Here is a 21397-nt window from a genome sequence, read left to right on the forward strand (position 1 = left end):
CTGAATGACCAACTTGGGAAATAGGCCCGAGACAGTCCCTGGAGTGCGGTGAGGATGATGGGGGGCAGGCAGCACACGGGGCCCTGCAGAGTCCGAATACTGCTGCCGCCAGCACCCCCTGCTTGGTGGAAAACACAATTCTGATCTAGCTTTTTTTAAAAACCTGTTTTCTGATTCCTAAACAATACGGAAAATGCTTTAACCAAAAGGTAAAAACATGGTCTCCCATGGCTAACAGCAGGGGGGGCAGGCGCAGCTGCCAGCAGGGACCTACGCGAACACACAGGTGAGCGACGCTGCTGTGAGCAATGGGCAGCGAGGGGTGAGCAGCGGAGAAGGCGCCACCATCCGCAGAGGCAGCTGCAGCCACACCCACCACGGGCGGTGGGCACGAAGGCTCAGGGCACCCACACCTTCTGATACCTCGGGGGAAGACGAAAATCCAGATATTTTGTGTGGAATCTCCCAAGTTTTAAATGTTAGTACCTTATTCAAAATAAAACAACCATAAAAATTTCCATGAGGGCCAAAAAAAGAGGCTGTGGTCAGGCAGAGACCTCTGAATCACAGAAGGTGCCCCTGTCCGTACAGGTAGACTGTAGGTCAGGTGCAGTGCCACGGTCCAAGCACTGGCTGAGGAGCACCTTGGGCCGAGGCTTTAGGACACTATGGCCTCGCCCAGCCTCACCTCAACCCCGAGACAGGGATCAGAACTGACACTTGTACAGAGACCGTGTAAAGGCCGACAGGACATGGGCCTGGCCAGCCCTACTGACCGATGCCATGCTTCTCCATGAGGGCGATGAGGTCCGCTTCGGTCAGCAGCTGCGGGGGGCTGGTCTCCCCATCCACCATCTCCACAGTGCTGGGCTGGAAGCGGGATCCTCTCTCATAGACAGGGATGGTCTGCAGGGAGCAGCAGAAGCTTTGGTCAAACCAGCCTGTCGTGACACTCAGGTACAGGCTCCCATCCTGCCCCATGGCGGGGCACAAGGGTGGGGACCTAGCCGTCTTCCCCTCTGTCTGAGGCCCAGGGGTCAGACACTCAGGCACAAACCAGCCCTGACTGCACCTCTGGCTTTTCACCTTGTCACTCCAGTGATCGTATGGATACACGTCCAGGTAGTTTCGGGCCAGAACCATGAGGCCATGGGCCACAAAGCGCTCCCCAGCGATGTCAATCTCCACGGTTGTCTCCTGCCCCTGAGCATCCTGGGAGCAGCAAGCTAGGAAATGGCGAACAATAAACTCATACAGTCGCTGTTCATCTCCCTACGAAGAAAAGAGAAGAGTCCGAAACTCCCTCCAGAACATCACCTCTCAAGGATGACAGCATCAGGGGTGGTTCCAGTGGCTCACGCCGCCTGTCCACCAGGTTCTGAACAGACCAGGGCACACCGCTCCCACCAGGTGCGCCTTCTGGACCCCCATCATGTTAAGATAAGCAGGGAGGAGTCTTACCCTGCGGGCTGGGAAGTGACAGTTTAGCCGTAAATCAGTCTCAACACAAAGTATAATAAAAGAAGTTGGGAGACTCCCTGACAAACAAGACATCCCAGGGAACACAGCTCCTGCTAGCAGCCTGAAGCCAACCTCAGGGACACACTTGAGGACATGCCCACCTCAAGGACACACTCACTTTACAGACACAATCAAGTAGTGATGTGTTAGGGTGATTTTCTCCTGAGTAATCGAGGATTCAGTGAGGATCAATCTATCAAAGGCCTTTAACATGCTCACACTCATATCCAGTAATGCCCCAAGAATTTATTCCAAGGAAACAATGAGAGAGCTGCACAAATGCTTATGTACAAAAACGTTAACTGTAGTATATCATGATTAAAAAAATGGAGACAACATCAACTTCCAAAAATGGATCTGTAAAAACAAATCAGGGTTTATCTTTGCAATCATCAAAAAATTACTTTTAAAGAATCTTTCAGCACATGGGGAAATACTCACGATATAAAATGGTAAAAGTACTTTGCAGAACTAAGATTCTAATTTTATTAGAAAAATATTATATACATGCAAGGAAAAAAGGTGGGCTCTTGGTAGGAGGCTAGATCACTGGCAATTTTTTTTCTTCCTCCTATGATCTTCTATATTTTCTAGACTGTCTAAAATGAACATGCATTACTTTTATAATCAGAAAGAATAATACCTGTTGTTAAAGGGGAAAAAAAAGACTCAACTTCACTTAGCTTTGTGATAAGCCTGCGACGTAAAGCCAGCTTGAGGGCTCTTGCCCTCGTGGAGCCTGGGCCCCAGCTGGGAAAAAACTGAACTGTGAAAAACCCAGCGGAGCTGCGTGCTCACACTCAGTGACCGCGAGTATGACGGGAGGGTGGGGGTGAAGTTTTGGAAGGACCCAGAGACAGGCCAATCCTGGAAGGACGGAGGGTTTTTACAGTTCACCAGGGACTGAGAAAGCAATCCAGTTCCACGTGGGTGCTGGGGACCTGTGCCTGGCCCGGAAAAGGGGGAGTGCCTAGTTTTTGAGTGAAGGGATCGGGAACGAGCCAGAAGGAGTCTGATGGCGAGTGTGAGGGATTGAGGCCAGATCGAGGGAGTGCATCTATCGTGGAGGGATTTTCAGGAAAACCAGGCAGATTATGAAATAGAATTCTCACCCTGTCTTCTCTTTTCTAACATGGAAGAGCTATTTCAAAATTGCTCGTTTCCTAAAATAAGAATCTACTGTCAACGCAAACCCCAGTCTTGACCCCGGGCACCTCTCTCTGGGGTCCCGGATGGGGCACGTTTCGGGAAACTAACCTGCAAGTTGCTGGTGTACTTGGTGGGGTGGATGGGAGGGTGAGCCTGGTCAGATTTGCTCCCGTTGCGTGGGGTGGGACCACCCCGCTCCAGAATGCGCTGGGCGAAGGCCCCCCAGCGCGGGTCCGGGGTCTGCTGCTCCACCAGTGCCGCCAGGTTCAGGTCTCTCGGGAAGATGTTCGTTTCAGTTCGAGGATAGCTGATATACCTAGAACACAGGGAGGCAGGAGGAGGTGCTGCCAGCTTCTTTCATCCGCCTGTAAACAACTGAGCTAGACTGAGCATGACCTCAGTCACCCACACGGAGAAACATGCTGGGACGTGGCCTCTGAACATGGTGGAAAGCGGCAGGCTCTCCTGCCACCCAAGGGAGTCAAAGGATTAGAGGGGCAGCACGAGGCAGAAGAAATGGCCCAGGAAGTGGACAGCCTGGCTTGGCCGGCAGCGGTGGGCGCAGCACCCTCCTGGCCCCTCACGGTGTCCGTCTTGGCAGAACCGCCCTGTTCTACTGGCCCTGGAGGCCCACAGCCACTGACAGTGCAGAAGGAACAACAAGCAACAGAAACAGCACGTGGACCTTGTATGTAATTTTATGCTTTCTAGTGGCCAGTTTAGAACAGTAAAGTAAATAGGTGAAATTAATAAAAAATATGTAATCGATAAAAAACATTGCAGGTAAGTTATTATTTCCTTCTCACCAAGCCTTCGAAGCCCAGCCCACACTCACTCAAGGCAGGGCTCCACCCTGGAGCGCCCATCACCCCGAGACCAGGGTGCTGCCTGCCGCCAGCCAGGGCCCCGAGAGAGGCGCTGAGGGGTCAATGGGGGGTTTGAATCAATTCCATGGATTCCTATTTTAGGAAGTAAGTGAATCTGAAATACCTTTTCCTTATCAGAAAACAGAAGTCAATGTCAAAATCATTCTACTTCAGGGCCTGGGTGATATCTAGACAACGTGTTTCCCCATAACTCCATTTCTAAAATATTTCCTCATGGTAAAGACGCCCGAGATTCTACTCCCAAGTCCAGGACGTTTACCCCTGAGTGTAGAGTCTTTCAGCAATCCTCATGGTTTCTTTCGCATTTATTCTCAACTTGCGAGAAGCCAGCTTCTCCAGCTCCTGTAAACGAGTCAAGAGGCACATCAGGGTTGAGAGTGTGAGTCAAAGGCCCAGAGGACCAGCCCACACCATCCCTCAGGAAGTGCCTGGCCCTGTCCCTCCAGTGGCTGCTGCCCTGGGTGGCATCTACACATAGCAGTGACACAGTGACAAGCCAGAAGAGCCAACAGCTGACCCTCAAGGGCACATGCTCCACCAAGGGCCTTCGGCGGGGGTGGGGGTGGGGGGTTGCTCCTGGCAACCAGCCGGACCCGGCCTGGCACTTCTCACTGGACTTCCAACTGTCACCTCATTTCAACCCTCATGCTTGGAAATGACATGGCATTGCTTACACTAGCAAAAGTGCCGACCAATTACAGGCTGAGAACTGCGCACCACAGAATCTGACCTACCCTCTAGCCGGGAGCTTTGAGCCCCACATTTCTCAGGGCCTGTGTTCCATCATCTGTAGAATTAAATGAGCAGTTTCCAAACTTGCCTGATGCTGAAAGTACAGATTCCAGCCTCCAACCCAGATTTACCAAGTCAGTCTCCAGGGAAAGGACTTGGGAATTGATTAACTCAGGGGAGCTTTAAGACAGGCAATGTGGGGAAAACAAGACAACAGCAATGACTCCCGATCCTGGCTGCACATAACCATCCCCTGGGAGGCTTCATAAAGGCCCAGACTCCCGGGTCTTGCCGTAGACCTGGCACACCAGGGTGTAAACTGTTCCCAGGCTCCCCAGTTTCTGCAGCCCAGGCCCCATCCCGGGGGAGCTCACGGACTAAAGCAACCCCAGGCTCCTCTCTAAATCCAAACGCCCCTGTCCATCGTCAGAGGCCTGCCCCACACAGGGGCCCCCAGCAAGCAGAGGGAAGAGCACGTCGGGCCCTGGTGGCAATCCTGACTCAGAGCCTCGGACAAATCCCCGGGTGCTCCCCCCCACCACAAGGGGAATGAAGCCTACTCTCGGGCTTGTCTCCAGTTCGGTGGGGGGAGTGACAGTGCCTGCCGCCACCCTCTCCCTCCCTGCTTCTCCAAGGCCGTGTGGGCACCTCCCTGAGTCCACAGGCTGCCCTGTGAACCCTTCCCAACTTCTACTCTCGCATTCCCTCTGTAACCACCACACACACCCAGCTCGTGAGCAGGCAGTCAAGGTGTGATGACCCAAATCTGCATCAAGAGCCAACGACCTGGCAGCAGCAGGTGTGAGAAGAAGGTGCCCAGGGTTTGCTCTAAACCTGTCAGTGCTGGCAGGAAACGGTCATGCTGGGGAGCCTGTGGCTGGGGGGCGGCTCTGAAGGCCCCAGTCTTGCCCCAACTCCACCCACAGCCCAGGGGAGTTGTGCACGGATGGGAGACAGCAGCTCCCATGCAGAACTGCTGGCAGGAGGGCTGCTTTCGGTGGACTCGCAGAGTCCTGGTCCTGCAGGAAAACCTCTGCGCTGTGAGACGGGGGGATGGACGCACCAGGCCACCAGACCCACTCACTTTCCCTCGCTCTGATCCAGCCCGCCAGACAACCTGATGACTATGGGATGACTATCAGGTTGATGGGCCTGGAGACAGAACTGGAATGGGCATTCCTGGTCCCACCGACTGGAATTTCTCATGGTAAATCAACAAAGTGGCTTCACATAATGATTTGGCTTCCCATTAGCTTGACCCGGGAGAGATGGCAGGAATTCTCATTGCAAATGAATGAGCGGGGGGCTCTGCTTGTAGACACCAGTGTTGTGAGCTTGGTTATGGGAGCCCACCCCGAGACACGGAACTGCTCCAGGGCATCGACAGCAGGGTCAGAGCCCAGCCCGGCAGTTCTGACTCCGTGTGGAGAAGATCACCTGGCAGGGGAGCAGGTTCACGCACCCTGCCTACCAGCGATTGCAACAGATGAGGTGGGGCCATGGGGTGGGCAAGAGGCCAGAAAGCTGTGTTTAAAAAGCAGCCTAGACAGGACTGTGGGAAGATGGCAGAGTAGGAAATGCCAGGAATCAGTCTCGCTACCAAAATAACTACTGAGCTTGTCAGAAACTGTCTGACTCTGCTATTTTGAAACTCTGGAATTGAGTGGACCACTGTGCAGCATCCAGGAGAGAGCTGAGGGAGAGGCTGGTAAGTTGCAGTAAACATCGGTGAATTTCCCACTCGTGCAGTGGCCACCACCCCACATCCCCAACCACAAGGCAGGCAGCAGTGGGTGCTGTGGCCTGGCTCCTGTGCAGCTTACTGCACCTAGTCCTCCAAAACCAGCGCGAGTGGGGGCTGGTCACTCGTCACTGCTTTTGATCAGCGACTTAGGATCCGGGGGTGGTGGCTCTGAGGGAGGCCACTGCTTCAACATTCCTCAGGCAAAAGCAGCAGAGACGTCCTAAAGAAGCACCATCGTTTCTTTTCCCATTCCCCATTTGGCAGCAAAAATAGTTCGAAAAAGTCACAAATGGGTGGCTCCAGTCCTCAGCGAGAACAGCAGCAAAAAAAACACCCAGCAATCCCAGGGGACAGGAGAACCAGCTTTCCCGAGTTATAACAACATAATATCCAGAGTCCAGTTCTCAACAGAAAACTACAAAACACACAGAGAAAGTGGGGACACCTTTTTGAAATATCCAGAATAGGCAAATTCATAGAGCCAGAAGCAGAATACTGGTTCCCAGGGGTGGGGAGAGGAGGGAATGGGGAGTCAAATGAGTATGAGTTTGGGATAATGAAAACAGTCTGGAAACTGGTGAAAGTTACACAATATTGTCAATGTACTTAATTTCAAAGAATTGTTCACTTAAAACGATAAAAATGATTTCTATGTTAGGTATAATATACCACAATTAAAAAGAAATAAAGTTAAAAAAGAAAAGACAACAACCCCAGGAACTAGGCCGATGATCCGAGTGCTCCTTGGCCCTGAGTTGCCGCCGGCTGTGACCGACTCTGCCCCGGTGCTGTCCGGATGGGACTGAGCGATCGGCTCTGGGGTCTGCTCGGAGCAGCCAACGCTGGGTGTGAATACTTTCAAAGTTGAGAAAGCACTGCCAGTACAGCCCGCAGTGGCGTCTGCTACCATCTGTTACCACTGACATGCAGAGGAGGAAAAGGCTTAGGTGGACACATTCACAAAGCTGGTGGGTAAAGCCCGCGGTGTCCTGCTGTATGTCTGTCAGCAGGCACTCTGCGGGAGATATCTGCATTTCTTACTGAACCATGGAGTCACTAACGTCATCTGCTCCTGGGGACTTAACCATCAGCAGTTCCATGGATTCTTTTTAGAAACAGAAACTGATTATTGGGACTCATTCCACCACAGAGCAGGCCAAAGCTTAACAGTGGTAAAGATTTTTTAGGATTTTTAAGTCCAGAGGTGAGACTGAAATTTTTCTATATGAGAAGAACCTCCCTTAACCTCTATTATCCAATACTGGATAGTGCTGGAAATGACTTTTGCTGCAGACTGAAAATGGTTCTTAATGAGTTTAACCTACAATTATAAGGCAAAACAGAGCTCATATTGAAACATACACTGTTACTGTTATTTCAATGACAACTACTGTTACTTGAATCAGAAGTAACACAAAGCAGCTTTATACACTTCCTGTGCTGTCAAAAATTAAAACAAGAAGTGAGACTTCCGTGCCACACACACTGGCAGTGGATATACGTTTTTGAGCTCAAACTACAGTTCTCTGACACAAGTGCAGAGGAAATTTCCACATTTCAAATTCCATTTAACTGTGCAGCTGAGGGGGCTTCCACCAAACTTTCAACTGGAAGTGACTCATCTACAACATAAAGACATTCTTAAAGGAACTTCATTCTCATTAGCAGACAGTACAATTAGCATACTATCAATTAGTATAAAATTAGTAGGTACAAAAATGTACTCAATTATTATTATATTTTGAATTTCATCAATTAAACGTGTGAAAATTTGGGGGAAAAAGCAGTACATACTGACTGTAACAAGATACTCTGAGAACCACACTTTGTCAACACACAACCAATGAGGAACAGAAAACACACCTGCTATTTAAAGTCCATCTGAAGCCGTTCCCTTGTGGTCCCCTGAACTGCACTATGCTAAGATAAAAGGCGGCCTGCCCCCGCCCCTGCGCCATGTTCCGCATGGGGTCAGCCTCCAGAGTTGTCTCTGACAGTGCTTGTAACTCGATTTGCCCTGCAAAGTGGTGCCTGGGAAGGGGCTCCCCAGTGTGACTGACCCAGACTTAGATCCCATGGGAATGGTTCCTCTGGGATTGAAATGTTTGCAGGAGGCTCTGACAGCAGATATTTAAAATGATGTTTACTCAGATTATGTAGCAAGGTGAAAAGACTACTTGGGTGGGGAAAACAAGCTATTATGATTATACTGCTGTTAAAAACACATGCATGTGGAAGAAACAAGAAGATGCCAAAATTCTATTAGCAGAGAGAGATCTAAGATGGCGACATAGAGAGGAGTGGAAGCTAAGTAGTCCCCCTGGAACAACTGAAAAAAAAAAAACAGAAACAACTAGTTTACAATCCAGAATAACTGCAGGAGGACAGACGTGAACGTCCAATCATCATACACCAACCTGATTTGGGAGGGATGCCCGAGATCACAGCACAAAATCTGTAAGTAAGAACTGAGGATCCAAGTCGTGAGACCCCTGCCCCACAGCCCGAACTACAAAGCCTTGTGGTGCCAGAGAGAAGCTCTCTCCCAGCGAGTGAATATAGCTCAGCTGAGCTCCAACTGGGGTTTTAATTAGCGAGTGTGAACTGCTCACTAAGAGGTGCGAATCCCCAACAAGTAGACAGAGGCTTTGGGTGACGACTAACCTTGGAAAGCCAGAGGGTCTCCTCGGACTAGCTCTGTTCCTTTTTCAACTCAGTGGAGAAAGCCTTGGCCATTTTGAGTTCCCAGTTCTGTGACCCAGACATGGGTGTGGCACAGGTAGAGAGAGACCACTGAAATGCTAATGACCTCCCCCTAAGGCATCCATCTTCTCTAAAGAGGAAAGGGGTGGGGCCCAGTTTTACTGCCTGCCTTTCATTCAGAACTTACACCAGTCAAGAATTACAGGCTAATCTTTGTATCAGGCAGACAGGGTCCCTGCATGCCCCGGTGGCCCAGGGCTAGCTTGAGGGGGGCTAGCTTGAGGGACAATGTGCACAGCCTTCCCTCAGCAGAGGTCCTGGAAGATCACAGCTGAGAAGGGGGGCCCACTTGGAAAACCCAGGGACGCTATGTCAATGCCAGTGGTATGTGGGTCAGTGACAGAAAATCTGGGGCAAAACTGAAATGAAGGCTTAGACTCTTGCAGCGGCCTTGAATCTCCAGGAACCTGGGGGATTTGAATATTAAAACTGCCCTTCCTCCCTGGCCACCCATACACACGCCCCACATTCAGGACGGACGGCTCCAGCAACACACCCAAACTGAGTTCTCCAACTGAACCCCACAAGAATCATTTCCCCATACATCACAGAGACAGAGTTGGGGAGAACTGACTGGAGGCGTATAGGTGACTTGCAGATGCCATCTGCTGGTTAGTTAGAGAAAGTGTACACCAACAAACTGTGTTTCTGAAAAATCAGATCGGTATCTTTTTTTTTTACAACTTGAAAGAACCCTATCAAGCAAAGCAAATGCCAAGAGGCCAAAAACAACAGAAAATCTTAATGCATATGATAAAACCAGACGACATGGTGACATAAGACTAAGTTGTGACTACTAAGCGGCCACCATGGAGGCAAGAAGGCAGTGGCATGACATATTTAAAATTCTGAGAGAGAAACACTTCCAACCAAGAATACTTTATCCAGCAAAACTCTCCCTCAAATTCGAGGGAGAACTTAAAATTTTCACAGACAAACAAATGCTGAGAGACTTTGCCAATAAAAGACCTGCCCTACTTCAGATTCTAAAGGGAGCCCTACCAACAGAGAAACAAAGAAAGGAGGGAGAGATATAGAGAATTTTAACGGACATATATAGTACCTTACATCCCAAAGCACCAGGACACTCATTTTTCTCTAGTGATCATGGATCTTTCTCCAAAAGGGAGCATAAGCTGGGACATAAAACAAGCCTCAAGAAATAAAAAAAAAAAAAAAAAAAAAAAAAAAAAGGAATATACTCAAAGCACATTCTCCAACCACAATGGAATACAAATAGAAGTCAATAATTTTTGAACTGTAACTCCACTATTTACTTCCTACATGATACAAATTACACGAACTCTAATGACAAATCAGTGGTTTTGAACTCAGTGGAAAATATGTAATTTTAGACATCTATATAAAGGTGGGGGAATGGAGGAGTATAGGAATATCGTTTATGTGTCCTACTGAAGTGAAGGTGGTATCAAAAAAAAAAAAAAAAAAAAAAACAAGATTGATATGGATTTAAGAGGTTAATTTTAACCCCCACAGCAAACACAGAGAAATTATCAGAGAATATAACCATAGAAATGAAATGTAGAGTTTGGGTTAAGAGAAATGGGGGAAGGGGCAATGGGGAGTTAAGAAATGAGGGTGGAGTTGCTGTTTAAGGTGAAGGGAAATTTCTAGTAATGGATGGTGGGAAAGAGCATTACAACATTCTAAATATGATTAATCCCACTAAGGGAAGGCTAGGGAGGGGGTGGAATGGGAAGATTTAGGCAGTATATATGTTTCCACAACTGAAAAAAAAAAAAAAGTCTAAATAGATGATGATGAATGCCAAGGATGGACTTGGATGGGACTGGAGGATAGAGGACAGGTGGCTCAAAGGGACACAGTTGAGACATAAGGTAAAGGAAATATAGAATGCAAGCTTTGTATCATTGTTGAACCTCTTGTACTTCGTAGCTGTGCTTAATGGGATTGCATAAAAGAATGTTCTTGTTCATGGGAAGTATATACGTGAATTATAGTGTATGTTCAAGGATGTGTGCAGCTAGCTCTCATATGTTCAGAAGACAGAGCAATAGATGATGGATGATAGATAGGGAGGGAGGGAAAGAAATAGCGATGTGACAGTATGTTAAAGTTGGTGGATTGAGCTATCGGAGGAAGGGGATCAGGGTATGATGGAATTCCTTGTATGGGGTTAGTATTGTTTTTGCAACTGTTCCTATAACTTTGAATTTATTAAAAAAAAAAAACCTCAACAATAAAAAGAAAAATTAAAAAAAAAAAATTCTATTAGCAATTACTCAAGGACAGGGAGATTATAGGAGATTTGCGTTCCTCTTTTTGTTTTCCAAACCTCACATAATGCAATCACAGTGCATTTGGTAACTTAAAAAAAAAAAAAGAAAAAGGGAAAAACTATTAAGAGGCTATAAGCAGGCCCATCTTTTGGGATTTCTGTTTTTCCCAAGTGCTTTCCTGTGTGGCCCCGTGAGAGGCGATGCTCCCTTCCAAAGGGCCTCAAGGTCATACAGTATCATCTAGTCTCAACAGGAAGCAACCATTACTGAACGGCTGAAACAGTCCATCTAGAACGTACCACAGTGTCCAATGCTTGAGGCCTCCACTTGCTCTTCGGCTTGGACTTGACCTCCACCACAGTTGCCATGGGATCCTGGAAAGCCAGGAAGAGAAAACACCTCGTTGCTTGGTGGGTGCATCATCCCCACACTTCCTGCGGACGGCCCCCTGCCCCCACTGCAGATAACACTGGCCCCAGGGGGCTGCAGCTAAAGCTGAGAGCGTCCCTATTTCACGCAGCTTCCAGCCGGCAGAGCAGAGAAGCCACCTGCCTGCTCAATCCGAGTTGCTGAAGGGCAAGTTGAGAAATCTTGAGCTCCTCCTGGAGAGCCTATGAAATACAGCCGTCTCTACATCTCCTAAGGAGAGTTTCCCACCTATGCATGCGTAGTATTGATTTTTTTAAGTTTTGGATAATATAGAGTTAGAAACAGGATAAATTATACAAGCTAGAGAACTCAAATCTTAAAACCAATACTTTTAAAAGACTATAAATGAACAAAGAACTCAGCTTAAGTGATTTGCTGAGTATATTTGTACATCAAAACCCAAATTTCTCCACCCAAATAGACTAGGGGCTAATAGCTTTTTACAAGGAGCTCACAGTATACCACCAGCCCCATTATCCTGCACTACATCCTGGTCAAGTTAGAAAAGGGCAGGCATTTTTTGGTTTTCTTTTTTTAAAATATAATTTTATTGAGATATATTCACATGGCATAGAAACCATCCAAAGTATACAATCACTGGTTCATAGTATCATCACATAGTTGTGCATATAGTCCCATGATCAAACTGAAAACATTTTCATTACTCCAGAAGAGAAATAAAAAGAAAAAAGAAAACCTTAATCCTTCCATATTCCTTATCCCCCCACTATTAATGACCCATAGTGTAGGTGTGGTACATTTGTTCCTGTTGATGAAAGAGAATTAGAACATTACTGTTAGCTATGGTCTGTAGTTTGCAGTAGGTACCTTTCCCCCCATATACCCGTCTGCTGTTAACTCCAGTGTCGTACATCTGCCTAGTTCAAGAAAGAACTTCCGCACACTTGTGCAGGTGGTCACGGACAGCAGCTCAGGAGTGGGTCTCGGTAGAAGGCTGGGCAGGAGCACCCTATCTGGCCCCAATCTCAGCCCCTGCTTCTGCTCGGTTCCCATTTCCTGACACACAAACCCCCAACTCCTTATAAAGGGCAGTGAGCTAAGACCAAGGAGAGGATCGTGTCCCTTGGGGCATGTGCCCCATGTCTAGGAGAGGAACGAAAAAGCCCTGAACACCGAGCCCACAGGCAAGGGACAGGACATCAGAGGGGGAGCGGGAGGCAGGCACCCCGGAGGCGGGTGGGCCGAGCCCCAGTCAGCTCTGAAAGAGGCACTGCAGCCAGGTGCTCTCAGAAAAGGAAGGAAATCAAACAACCAAAGGTGAGGTGGGAGGGGGTCCAGGAGGGTCCCATTTATTCTCCACGCTGTCCACAAACACAGTCTATATTACATGTGCTTCAGTCTGGTGTTTGCATGTTTGTCTGTCCATCTGTCAGTCGGGGGGCTGGACCTCAGGAGCCTTGTCCCCCTGCTCACCCCACCACCCGCCTCCCTGCCCCACCCCTGGGACAGGACCCTCACCCTAACCTAAACGGGACAGGACCATCTCTGCCAAAAGAAGTAGCTTGGGAAACATGTAGAAAGGTATTTCTTAGTTCATCGAGGTTTTACAATTATTTCTTACCTCCATACACATCTGATAGAGAACAAGACAAGCTGTGTGGTTAAAGAGGCGATGCCTCTTCCAGTTGAATTCGACGATGCCATCTTCGTGCTCGTGAGTTACTATTTGGGCAAAGAGAGACAGGTAAGCTGTGACTCAGAAGTTACTTGATATGACAGACAGAAAAAGACATAACAGTGAACGTTAAAGGACTATGAAACTCAGAAGAGTTTCTTGACAACTAAGGAAACTCACATGGGTTCTGAATATCATAGGAGTAGGGTGGAGGACAGAAGACTGGAAAAAATCACAAACCTCACTCTTGCTAGTTCTAACTCTTGCTATCACTGCTCCACGGTCCCGTTATTCCCGGACCCTCAGGCTCCACACCACACGTAACAACCCAGCCTTACCTTTGATTTTGTGGAAAGTTTCTGGCACAAAAGCCTGAATGGCTTTGAACCTCTCCACCACAAACCCCAGCGTGGGGAACTGGCAGCTGCCGTAACTGATCAGCTGCTCTGCCAGCACCTCAGGGAAAATCTTCTGAAGCCTCAGGGTCTGGAACCTGGTGAAGGCAGCACCTGGAAAGAGAGATTGGGAGGAAGGAGGAAGGAGAAGATGAGAGACAAGGTTGAAGTGCATGGCACACATTTACATGTAAGCCCTGTTTCAGCCCTCCTGCCACTCCTCACCAATCCTCAGGTCCAGCTCCTGCCGCACGTCCACCGCGTCGCTTACCCGCTGGTCGGGATCGGTCAGGTTCTCACAGGCTGCCCTGACGGCTCGGGGGGTGATCTCTGAGAAACGGGCTCTCAGCACCTGCAGGCCGGGCTTCACTGCGGAGCAGAGGGTCATGAGCTGGGACCAGGCCTCTGCCACCCACAGTCAGAGGGGAAGGGGCTCGCTTCCCTTACACCCCTTTGAAGGAAACGTAAACCAGCCCGAGAACTGGGCGGAGTTCAAGTCTACGCATCAGGTTAAATGAGCGGCTCATAATGTCTGAGAGGGAACGGGACTATGACCTCCACACTGCATGTGGTCAGAAGAACAGTGGAGTGAATTTTGCAATTAGCCAAAATGCTGGTGAGCCTGTTGAGACCTGAGCCTTACTGGCTCTCTCAGACCTTTAGGGAAAAGACAGAGTTTGTCAATTAAAGGGTCCCATAGAGGACTTTTCATAAATAGGATCTAGGACTCTCATGGCCCTTGGCAGTTAACTTACTTAAACTCCCAGGAGTTATTCCAGCATTTAATGCAAAGACACTTAGGGAAAACAGCACCTGGAATTGTCTGCTCATTGCTTCTGCGAAGTTACCATCAACAGTATCCCTGTCAGAGCCACTGACATTCACCTCAACAATTATTTCTCAATATCCAGGCATTGTACAAGGAATATGGGAAATATAAAAACATACAGAACATTTTACAGCGACTCTTCATTCATTCCATGTAGTATGCATGTGTCTATTCTTTTGTATATATTCTATGTAGAATTTTTAAAAATAGGACATAAAGCCCTGTTCTCAAAGTGCTGGCAACCCACTTGGACCTAACAGGTACCTGCTAACTCGTTTAACCCTCACCGCAGCCCAGGAAGCACATCAGGTGCCCTAACTTTACAGATGAGGAAGCTGAGGCTCACAGGGGCTCAGTGACTTGCTCCAGAACACACAGCCGGGGAGCGGCGGAGCCAACAATGAACCCTGGCTCTCCTCACTCCAACCCACGTCTAACCTTACCTCGAGACCACAGACAGATTCAGAGGAGGGGTGCATGTGGGGAGCTCGGCAATGGCCCGCCTGTACACACACACAGGAAGATAATCTACTTATGTGACCCCAAAGTAAAAAACTCAGGAGTGTTATCACCTACCAGCCTTGCAAACGTGGATGATCTCAAACCCAATATTTTCACCTTCTCGATCACAGTCCGTCCAGATCACCAAGGCCTGGCATTGCCGCGTCTCTCGTTCCAGGGTTTTCTGAAATTCACAATGGAGAGAGCAGTGAGAGCAGAATCTATGGAATAATTACTTGACACCTCCAGACCAATGAGATCTGACTGAACATTAATGACATGTTTCGAGCACACAGACTTGGTGAGAAAAAAAATTAAAGAAAATTGTTCTTGCCAGCCACCTGTGTACCCCTCCAGTTTAGAATCAATAACCCAGAAGTCAGCTTCTAGAAGACTATTATACAACTTTGCCAGGATGATGAAACCTAAAACTCACCTCTACCACACACTTACTACACAACTATCCTGATTCTGATTAGGAACTGGTTAGAAAAAAAATTAACACCAATAGAATTTCAGCCCAAGAAGGTTCTCCTGTTAGCAATGAACTTGAGGTGTGCTGAATGCTAGAGAATCATACAATTTATTGTTAAACAACCATTTGTACTTTGTAGTCTCTTCACTCTACCTAGGTGTGGGCCAGAAGAATTAGTAACTTAAAAACACTTATTCCTAGCTTTATTTCAACAACCAGCAGTCACAAAATCACTCAGTTCAACGATTCTGTGGTTGTCCCAACTCCAGCGCCGTATGTTCTTCCAAAAGGCTCTACCTTGATGTCCACAAAGTTCTCTGGGCAGTACTTCTCAATTGCGGCTTCAAAGAGGACGAGGGGATTGCAGCTCTGCCTAGAAAAGAAACGAAATCACAAGGAGTTACACAATGTAGAGGAAAAAAGCCCAACCCTGCTTCAGTCAATGATGGAGAGAGCTCCATTCTAATGAGCGTGCTCTGTCCTAGGGGGACCCAAGGGAAACTGAAAGCCAGGCTTTCACCCTCCACATGATGCACTTTCCGTATCCCCATGAAGAGTGATAGGAGCTGCTGAGAAGAAATTCTGGACTCCTTTCATGCATGTCTGCAATAGAATCAACACAGTCCAATAACTGCATGAAAAAGGGCTGGCTGTTTGGGGGGAACACTGAAAAGTGGCTGCTTATTCTGAAGATGTGGTTAAAATTCACAACAGAACAGATAATCCTAGGTTATCTTAGTATTAAAAGCTATACAGTAAGATCAACATGCCTTGAAATTCATGTAATATTTTATAACTGCAATAATCAGAAAGTTCTTTCCCCAGGAATTGTACTGACCATTTTCGAAACTGCATCTGGAAATCATGAGCCAGCAAATGTCCAGAAACCGAAGTCATTATCATGGTAACATTCTGAATCACAACAAAATCTGAATTATTCTTTTAGCAGTTACATTTTGCCAAATCATTCAAATAAAAGGGACTGAATTCTATTAAAGAAAAAAACATCTGGATGGGAAGAAACCAAGATAAATATAGCTCTTCAAAGCCCAAAGCCATAGTAACACAATAATCATTCTAGTACCACAATACCTTTTGCATCATTTAAATTTCTTCAAAGTATTGTATATCAGCATTTACATAGCTTCTTTCTTGTTCTAAAGAGCTGAGATGGGACCATATTTTATTGAAAAGAGAATTCCTTGTAGATTATAAAATGATCACCTGTAACCTGGGACCTATAGAGGTCATAACAACAGTTATTTTTCAAAGACAGTGACATTTTCTAAAATGGCCAGGCTAATTCTCCTTGATTAAATAACTACACAACATAAGAAATTTAGGGAGAGGTTGTAGTAAACAGTTGCTCTAAAGAAAGCAGAAAAGTTAGAGCTGAATGCCTAAGGAATGTACATCAAAACAGCATACGAATAAGAAAGCATATTTTAGCACCTACCTGGCCATAGAGGTGATAGTCAAATTCATAGATCTTGTTGAATTTAGAAAGTCCTTCTCTCTATAAAAGAATACAAAAATAAATAAGATACATAAATTTAATTAGATAAAAAGCAAACGGCTCCTCAACATAAAGATCACACAAAACCCTAGTAAGAAGGAACGTTAAAAATGCAGTAGTATTTCAAACAGACAAAAACTAAGGTAAACTGCTAAAACCCTTTATTAAGTGGTCCCTCAAAACAAAGTTACCAAGCATACACTTTGTGGAATCCATGGGATTTTCATGCTGGAAGGTGCCCCCTTAAGATCAGGTAATGGAACACCTTTTTAGAGACGAGAACTGACTTGTCCTAAGTCACACAGCAAGTCCATGGCAGAGCAGCGATCAGGAGCTGAGTCTCTCGACCATTTCCCCCTTCCTCTCCACACGACACCGCTACTCCTCTGCCGTTCCATAACACCAATGAACTGTGGACCTTGGGCAAGCCACTCACCCTCCCGAGCCTCAATTTATTCCTGAATAAAATTCTGTCGAAGGTCCCTTCTGGCTCTGAAATCCGATGGCCCTCTTGAGTCCCAGCTGGAACTGGAATCCATTCTACAGAGCACTTCCTCAACGCAGCTGCGGATGCACAAAACCCTTGCGCATACCCCACCTTCTTCCACAAAGGCATGAAAAGCAGTGCTTCTGTGATTTTTACACCAACAATTACAGATGATAAGAGAAAAGTCAGCTGGGAGCGGGGAAAACATTCAAAGTCAAAATTTAGCAGTTCTGGAAAGGATGTGGGGAGAGGGCAGAGTAGGAGGCTCCAGGAACCAGTCCCTCCACGAAAACAACTACTGAACCGGCAGGCCCCGTCTGGATCGACTGTGTGGAACCTGGAGTATAGAGGAGCACCGTGCAGCACCCAGGGAGGGGCGGAGGAAGTGGCTGGGAAACTGTGGTCAACGTCAGTGAACTTCCCCCTCCCTGCGGCAGCTACCAGCCCCTGGCCAACGACATGGCAGGCAGCAGTGGGGGTGCAGCCCCAGCTTCTGGTGGAGCCAGCTGGTGCCAGGCTGGCCATAAGCACCTTGTTCTCTAAAATCAGAGTGTGCCGTCTGGTTGCGGATCCCTGCCTTGGATCAGCTGTTTCAGGTCTCTGGGGGCAGCTCTGAGGGTGGCCACCGTCCCAAACCCCTCAGGCAAAGGTGCCAGAGCAGTTCTAAAAAGGTGGTACCTATTTTTACCCCCTCTTTTTTCTTTCCATTTCCCACTTGAGAGCAAAAACAGTTTGAAAAGTCACAGACTGAGGAGGCTCCAGACCTCAACAACTAAAAAAAAACCCGAACACAATCCCAGAGGAGTGGGAGAACTATGTTTCCAGGTTTATAACAACATAATAATCAGAATGGCCAGTTATCAACTAAAAACTACAACACACATAAAGAAACAGGAAAGAATGACCCATTCACAGGAAAAACAGAATTTGTCTGAAACCAGCCCTGAGGAAGCTCATAACTTGGATGTCAAAGACTTTAAACTGTCTTACATTTCCTAAAGGAAACTAGGAAAATGTCTGAACAAAAAAAGAGAGAGAGAGCAGAGAAATTATGAAAAGGAACCAAATACGAATTTTAGAGTGCAAAGAAGAGTAATTGAAATGAAAAACATATTAGATTCAACAGATTTGAAGAGGCAGAAGAAAGGATCAGTAAACTTCAAGACAAAACAATTAAAAGTATCTAGTATGAGGAAAGAAGGAAAAAATGAAGAAAACTGAACAGAGACAGAGGGACCTATACGACACCATCAAGCATATGGACACGTACATCAGTGGACAAGAGCAAAAGAAAGAGGCAGAAAAAGTATTTGAAGAAATGATGGTGGAAACCACCCCCAAATCTAATAGCTAGAAGGAAATACCTGAAACTGTCAAACTGTAACTCAGTAGCCTTGATTCTTGAAGACAATTGCATAACTATGTAGCTTACACTGTATGACCGTGTGATTGTGAAAACCTGGTGGCTCCCATTTCCTTTATCCAGTGTATGGACAGATGAGTAGAAAAATGGGAACAAAAACTAAATGAAGCCAGCCTTCTAGCGACAGTGACGCAAGAGGGCAGCCACCACAGGCTCAGACAATGTATGGAAACCAAATATACAGCCTTAAAATAGAATGTGGACCTAAATACCCAGAAGCACTGCCCTTTGTAAGATTTGCAACAAAAATTAGTATGAATGGAGTTAATAGCTCTAACGGAGTGGTGGACCCAAGAGCCACATCAGTGCTAGCAAAATGGCAGAATTCATATAGCATCAAAGTTATCTTGCAAGAAATTCGGTGCCTAACGATGTCTAAAGAAAATATGAAACTCCCTCAGCCGCCTGAAGGACAGTGTTGCAGCAATTGATCAAAAAGAAAAACCACAGGCCCTCCTCCCCCATCCCCATTCAATTTAGGCAGTCTTCATTTTCCACACTAGTCAGTTTTCTAGATATGTCTTGTAGACCTCAAAGTACTGGAAAGGAAGCTCCCCTTCAAAGGCATTTTATCTTAAGATACTATAAATACTAATTTTTTGTCCATTTGAAATATATAAGTTGTGCTATAGACACACACACACACAAAAACAATGAAAAATAGGGTGGAATGGCGGAATGGAATGTTTTAGGTGTTCTTTTTTACTTTTATTTTTATTTTTTTTGGAGTAAGGAAAATGCTCAAAAATTGATTCTGGTGATAAATGCACAACTATATTATGGTACTGTGAATAACTGATTGTACACTGTGGGTGACTGAAGGGTACGTGAATATATCTCAAAAAAAAAAAAAAAAAACTGTATTAAAAAAAAAAAACTCCCCAAATCTGATGAACAACATGAATATACACATCAAGGAAGCTTAACAAAGTCCAACCAGGTTAGATTCTAACAGGTTCACACCAAGACACATTATAGCAACATTGTTGAAATCCAAAGACCAAGACAGGATTTTGAAAGCAGCAAGAAAGCAGCAACTTGTTACTCACAAGGGATCCCCAATAAGATTAACAGCAGATTCCTCATCACAAACCACGGAGACCAGGAGACAGCGGAATGGCAAATTTAAGATCCTTAAAGAAAGAAACTGTCAACCAAGAATTCTACGTATATCCATCAAAACTATCTTTCAAATATGAAGGTGAAATTAAGATATTTATAGATAAACAAAAGCTGAAAGTTCATTACCAGAAGACATGGGTTACAAGAAATGCTAAAGGGAGTACTTTAGACTGAAAGAAAAGGACACTAGACAGTTACTTGAAGCCTTAAGAAGAAATAATAATGTTGGTAAAGGTAATTACACAGTTAAATATGAAATCCTGCATTACTATACTTTTGGCTTATAAAACTGCTTTTCTCCCCTCCATGTGATTTAATAGGTAAATGTGTAAAACAGTTATAAATCTATGTTAATGGGCATACAATGCATAAAGATGTAATCTGAGATAATAACATAAATGGGGAGAGAGGAAGATATATGGGGGTAGAGAGTTTGTATACTACTGGTGGAACTAGTTGAACTAAGTTTTTATTAAGTTTAAGATGTTCATTGTATTTACAAAGGGAGCCACTAAAAAAATAACCGAAAAATACATAGAAAAAGAAAGAAGGGAATCAAGATGGTGCACATACCCAAAAAAGAAACTAAATACAAAAAAAAGAGGTAACAATGGAGTAACTGAAGAACAAAAACACATTAAGACATACGGAAAACAAATAGCTAAATAGCATAAGTATATCCTTCCTTCCCAGTTATTACCTTAAATGCCAGTGAATTAAACTCCTGTATTAAAAGGCAAATACTGGTGGACTGGATGAAAAAGCACCAGCCATCTATCTGCTGTCTACAGGAGCTCCCTTGAGATACAAAGATACAAAAGGCTGAAGTAAAAGGGGGGAAAAAACAGTGAGCAGGGAGAGCAGGGGCAGCTACATTACTATCGGACAAAACAGACCTTATGCTATGCCACAAGAAACATCTCAGTAAAGTTTAAAATACTGAAATCATAGAAAGTATCTTCTAAGACCACAATGCAATAAAACTAGAAAACAATAACAGAAGGAAAACTGGAAAATTTACAAATTTGTGGAAATTAAACAACACTCTAATAAAGAACCAGTTGGTCAAGGAAGAAATCTTAAAGGAAATTAGAGAATATCCTGAGACAAATGAAAATGAAAACAATATATCAAAACCTAAGAGATGCAGTGAAGGCAGTACTCAGAGGGAAGTTTATAGCTCTAAATGCCTACATTAAAAAAAGAAGGAAGATCCGAAATCAGTAACCCAACTTCCCACCTAAGGAAACCAGAATAAGAAGAGCAAACTAAACCCAAAGTTAGCTGATGGAATGAAACAATGAAGCAGAGATAAATGAAATAAGAGAACAGAAAGACAACAGAGAGAATCAACAAAACGAAAAGTTTTTTGGAACGCTCATAAAATCAACAAACCTTTTGGCCAGACTGACAAAAATAAAGAGAGAAAACACAAATAACTAAAGTCAGGAATGAAAATGAGGACCTTATTACCAATCACACAGAAATATAAAGGATTATAAGAGGGTATTATGAACAATTATACGC

General features: G+C 45.7%; 2 protein-coding genes across 3 annotated transcripts in view; one reads left to right on the forward strand and one right to left on the reverse strand.

Moving 5' to 3' along the window:
* Positions 1–21397, reverse strand: part of TOP3A (DNA topoisomerase III alpha) — a 37708-nt gene that overhangs the window by 10986 nt on the left and 5325 nt on the right. The window contains exons 1-13 of one of the 2 annotated variants that reach the window (XM_037808017.1): positions 17275–19209; positions 16779–16838; positions 16161–16234; positions 15620–15695; positions 14923–15031; positions 13743–13886; positions 13461–13631; positions 13069–13169; positions 11357–11431; positions 3817–3899; positions 2779–2986; positions 1087–1272; positions 777–906 (exon numbers count right to left, since the gene is read on the reverse strand). In XM_037808017.1, coding sequence (XP_037663945.1) covers positions 777–906; positions 1087–1272; positions 2779–2986; positions 3817–3899; positions 11357–11431; positions 13069–13169; positions 13461–13631; positions 13743–13886; positions 14923–15031; positions 15620–15695; positions 16161–16234; positions 16779–16838; positions 17275–17850 — 1993 coding nt within the window. In that variant the 5' untranslated portion in view covers positions 17851–19209. Of the gene's footprint in view, positions 1–776; positions 907–1086; positions 1273–2778; positions 2987–3816; positions 3900–11356; positions 11432–13068; positions 13170–13460; positions 13632–13742; positions 13887–14922; positions 15032–15619; positions 15696–16160; positions 16235–16778; positions 16839–17274; positions 19210–21397 lie in introns of those variants that run through there. The other variant, XM_037808018.1, reaches the window with a different exon arrangement.
* LOC119513124 (ubiquitin-conjugating enzyme E2 variant 1-like) lies at positions 18910–19179 on the forward strand. The gene has a single exon (XM_037808029.1). The coding sequence runs from the start codon at positions 18910–18912 to the stop codon at positions 19177–19179; it is 270 nt and encodes an 89-aa protein (XP_037663957.1).

This window comes from Choloepus didactylus, chromosome 18 (genome assembly GCF_015220235.1).
Source record: "Choloepus didactylus isolate mChoDid1 chromosome 18, mChoDid1.pri, whole genome shotgun sequence".
Classification (NCBI taxonomy): Eukaryota; Metazoa; Chordata; class Mammalia; order Pilosa; family Megalonychidae; genus Choloepus; species Choloepus didactylus.

Excerpts from the sequence above, each read along its gene's own strand:
- LOC119513124 (XM_037808029.1), top strand. The coding sequence starts at position 18,910 with ATGTATGGAAACCAAATATACAGCCTTAAAATAGAATGTGGACCTAAA.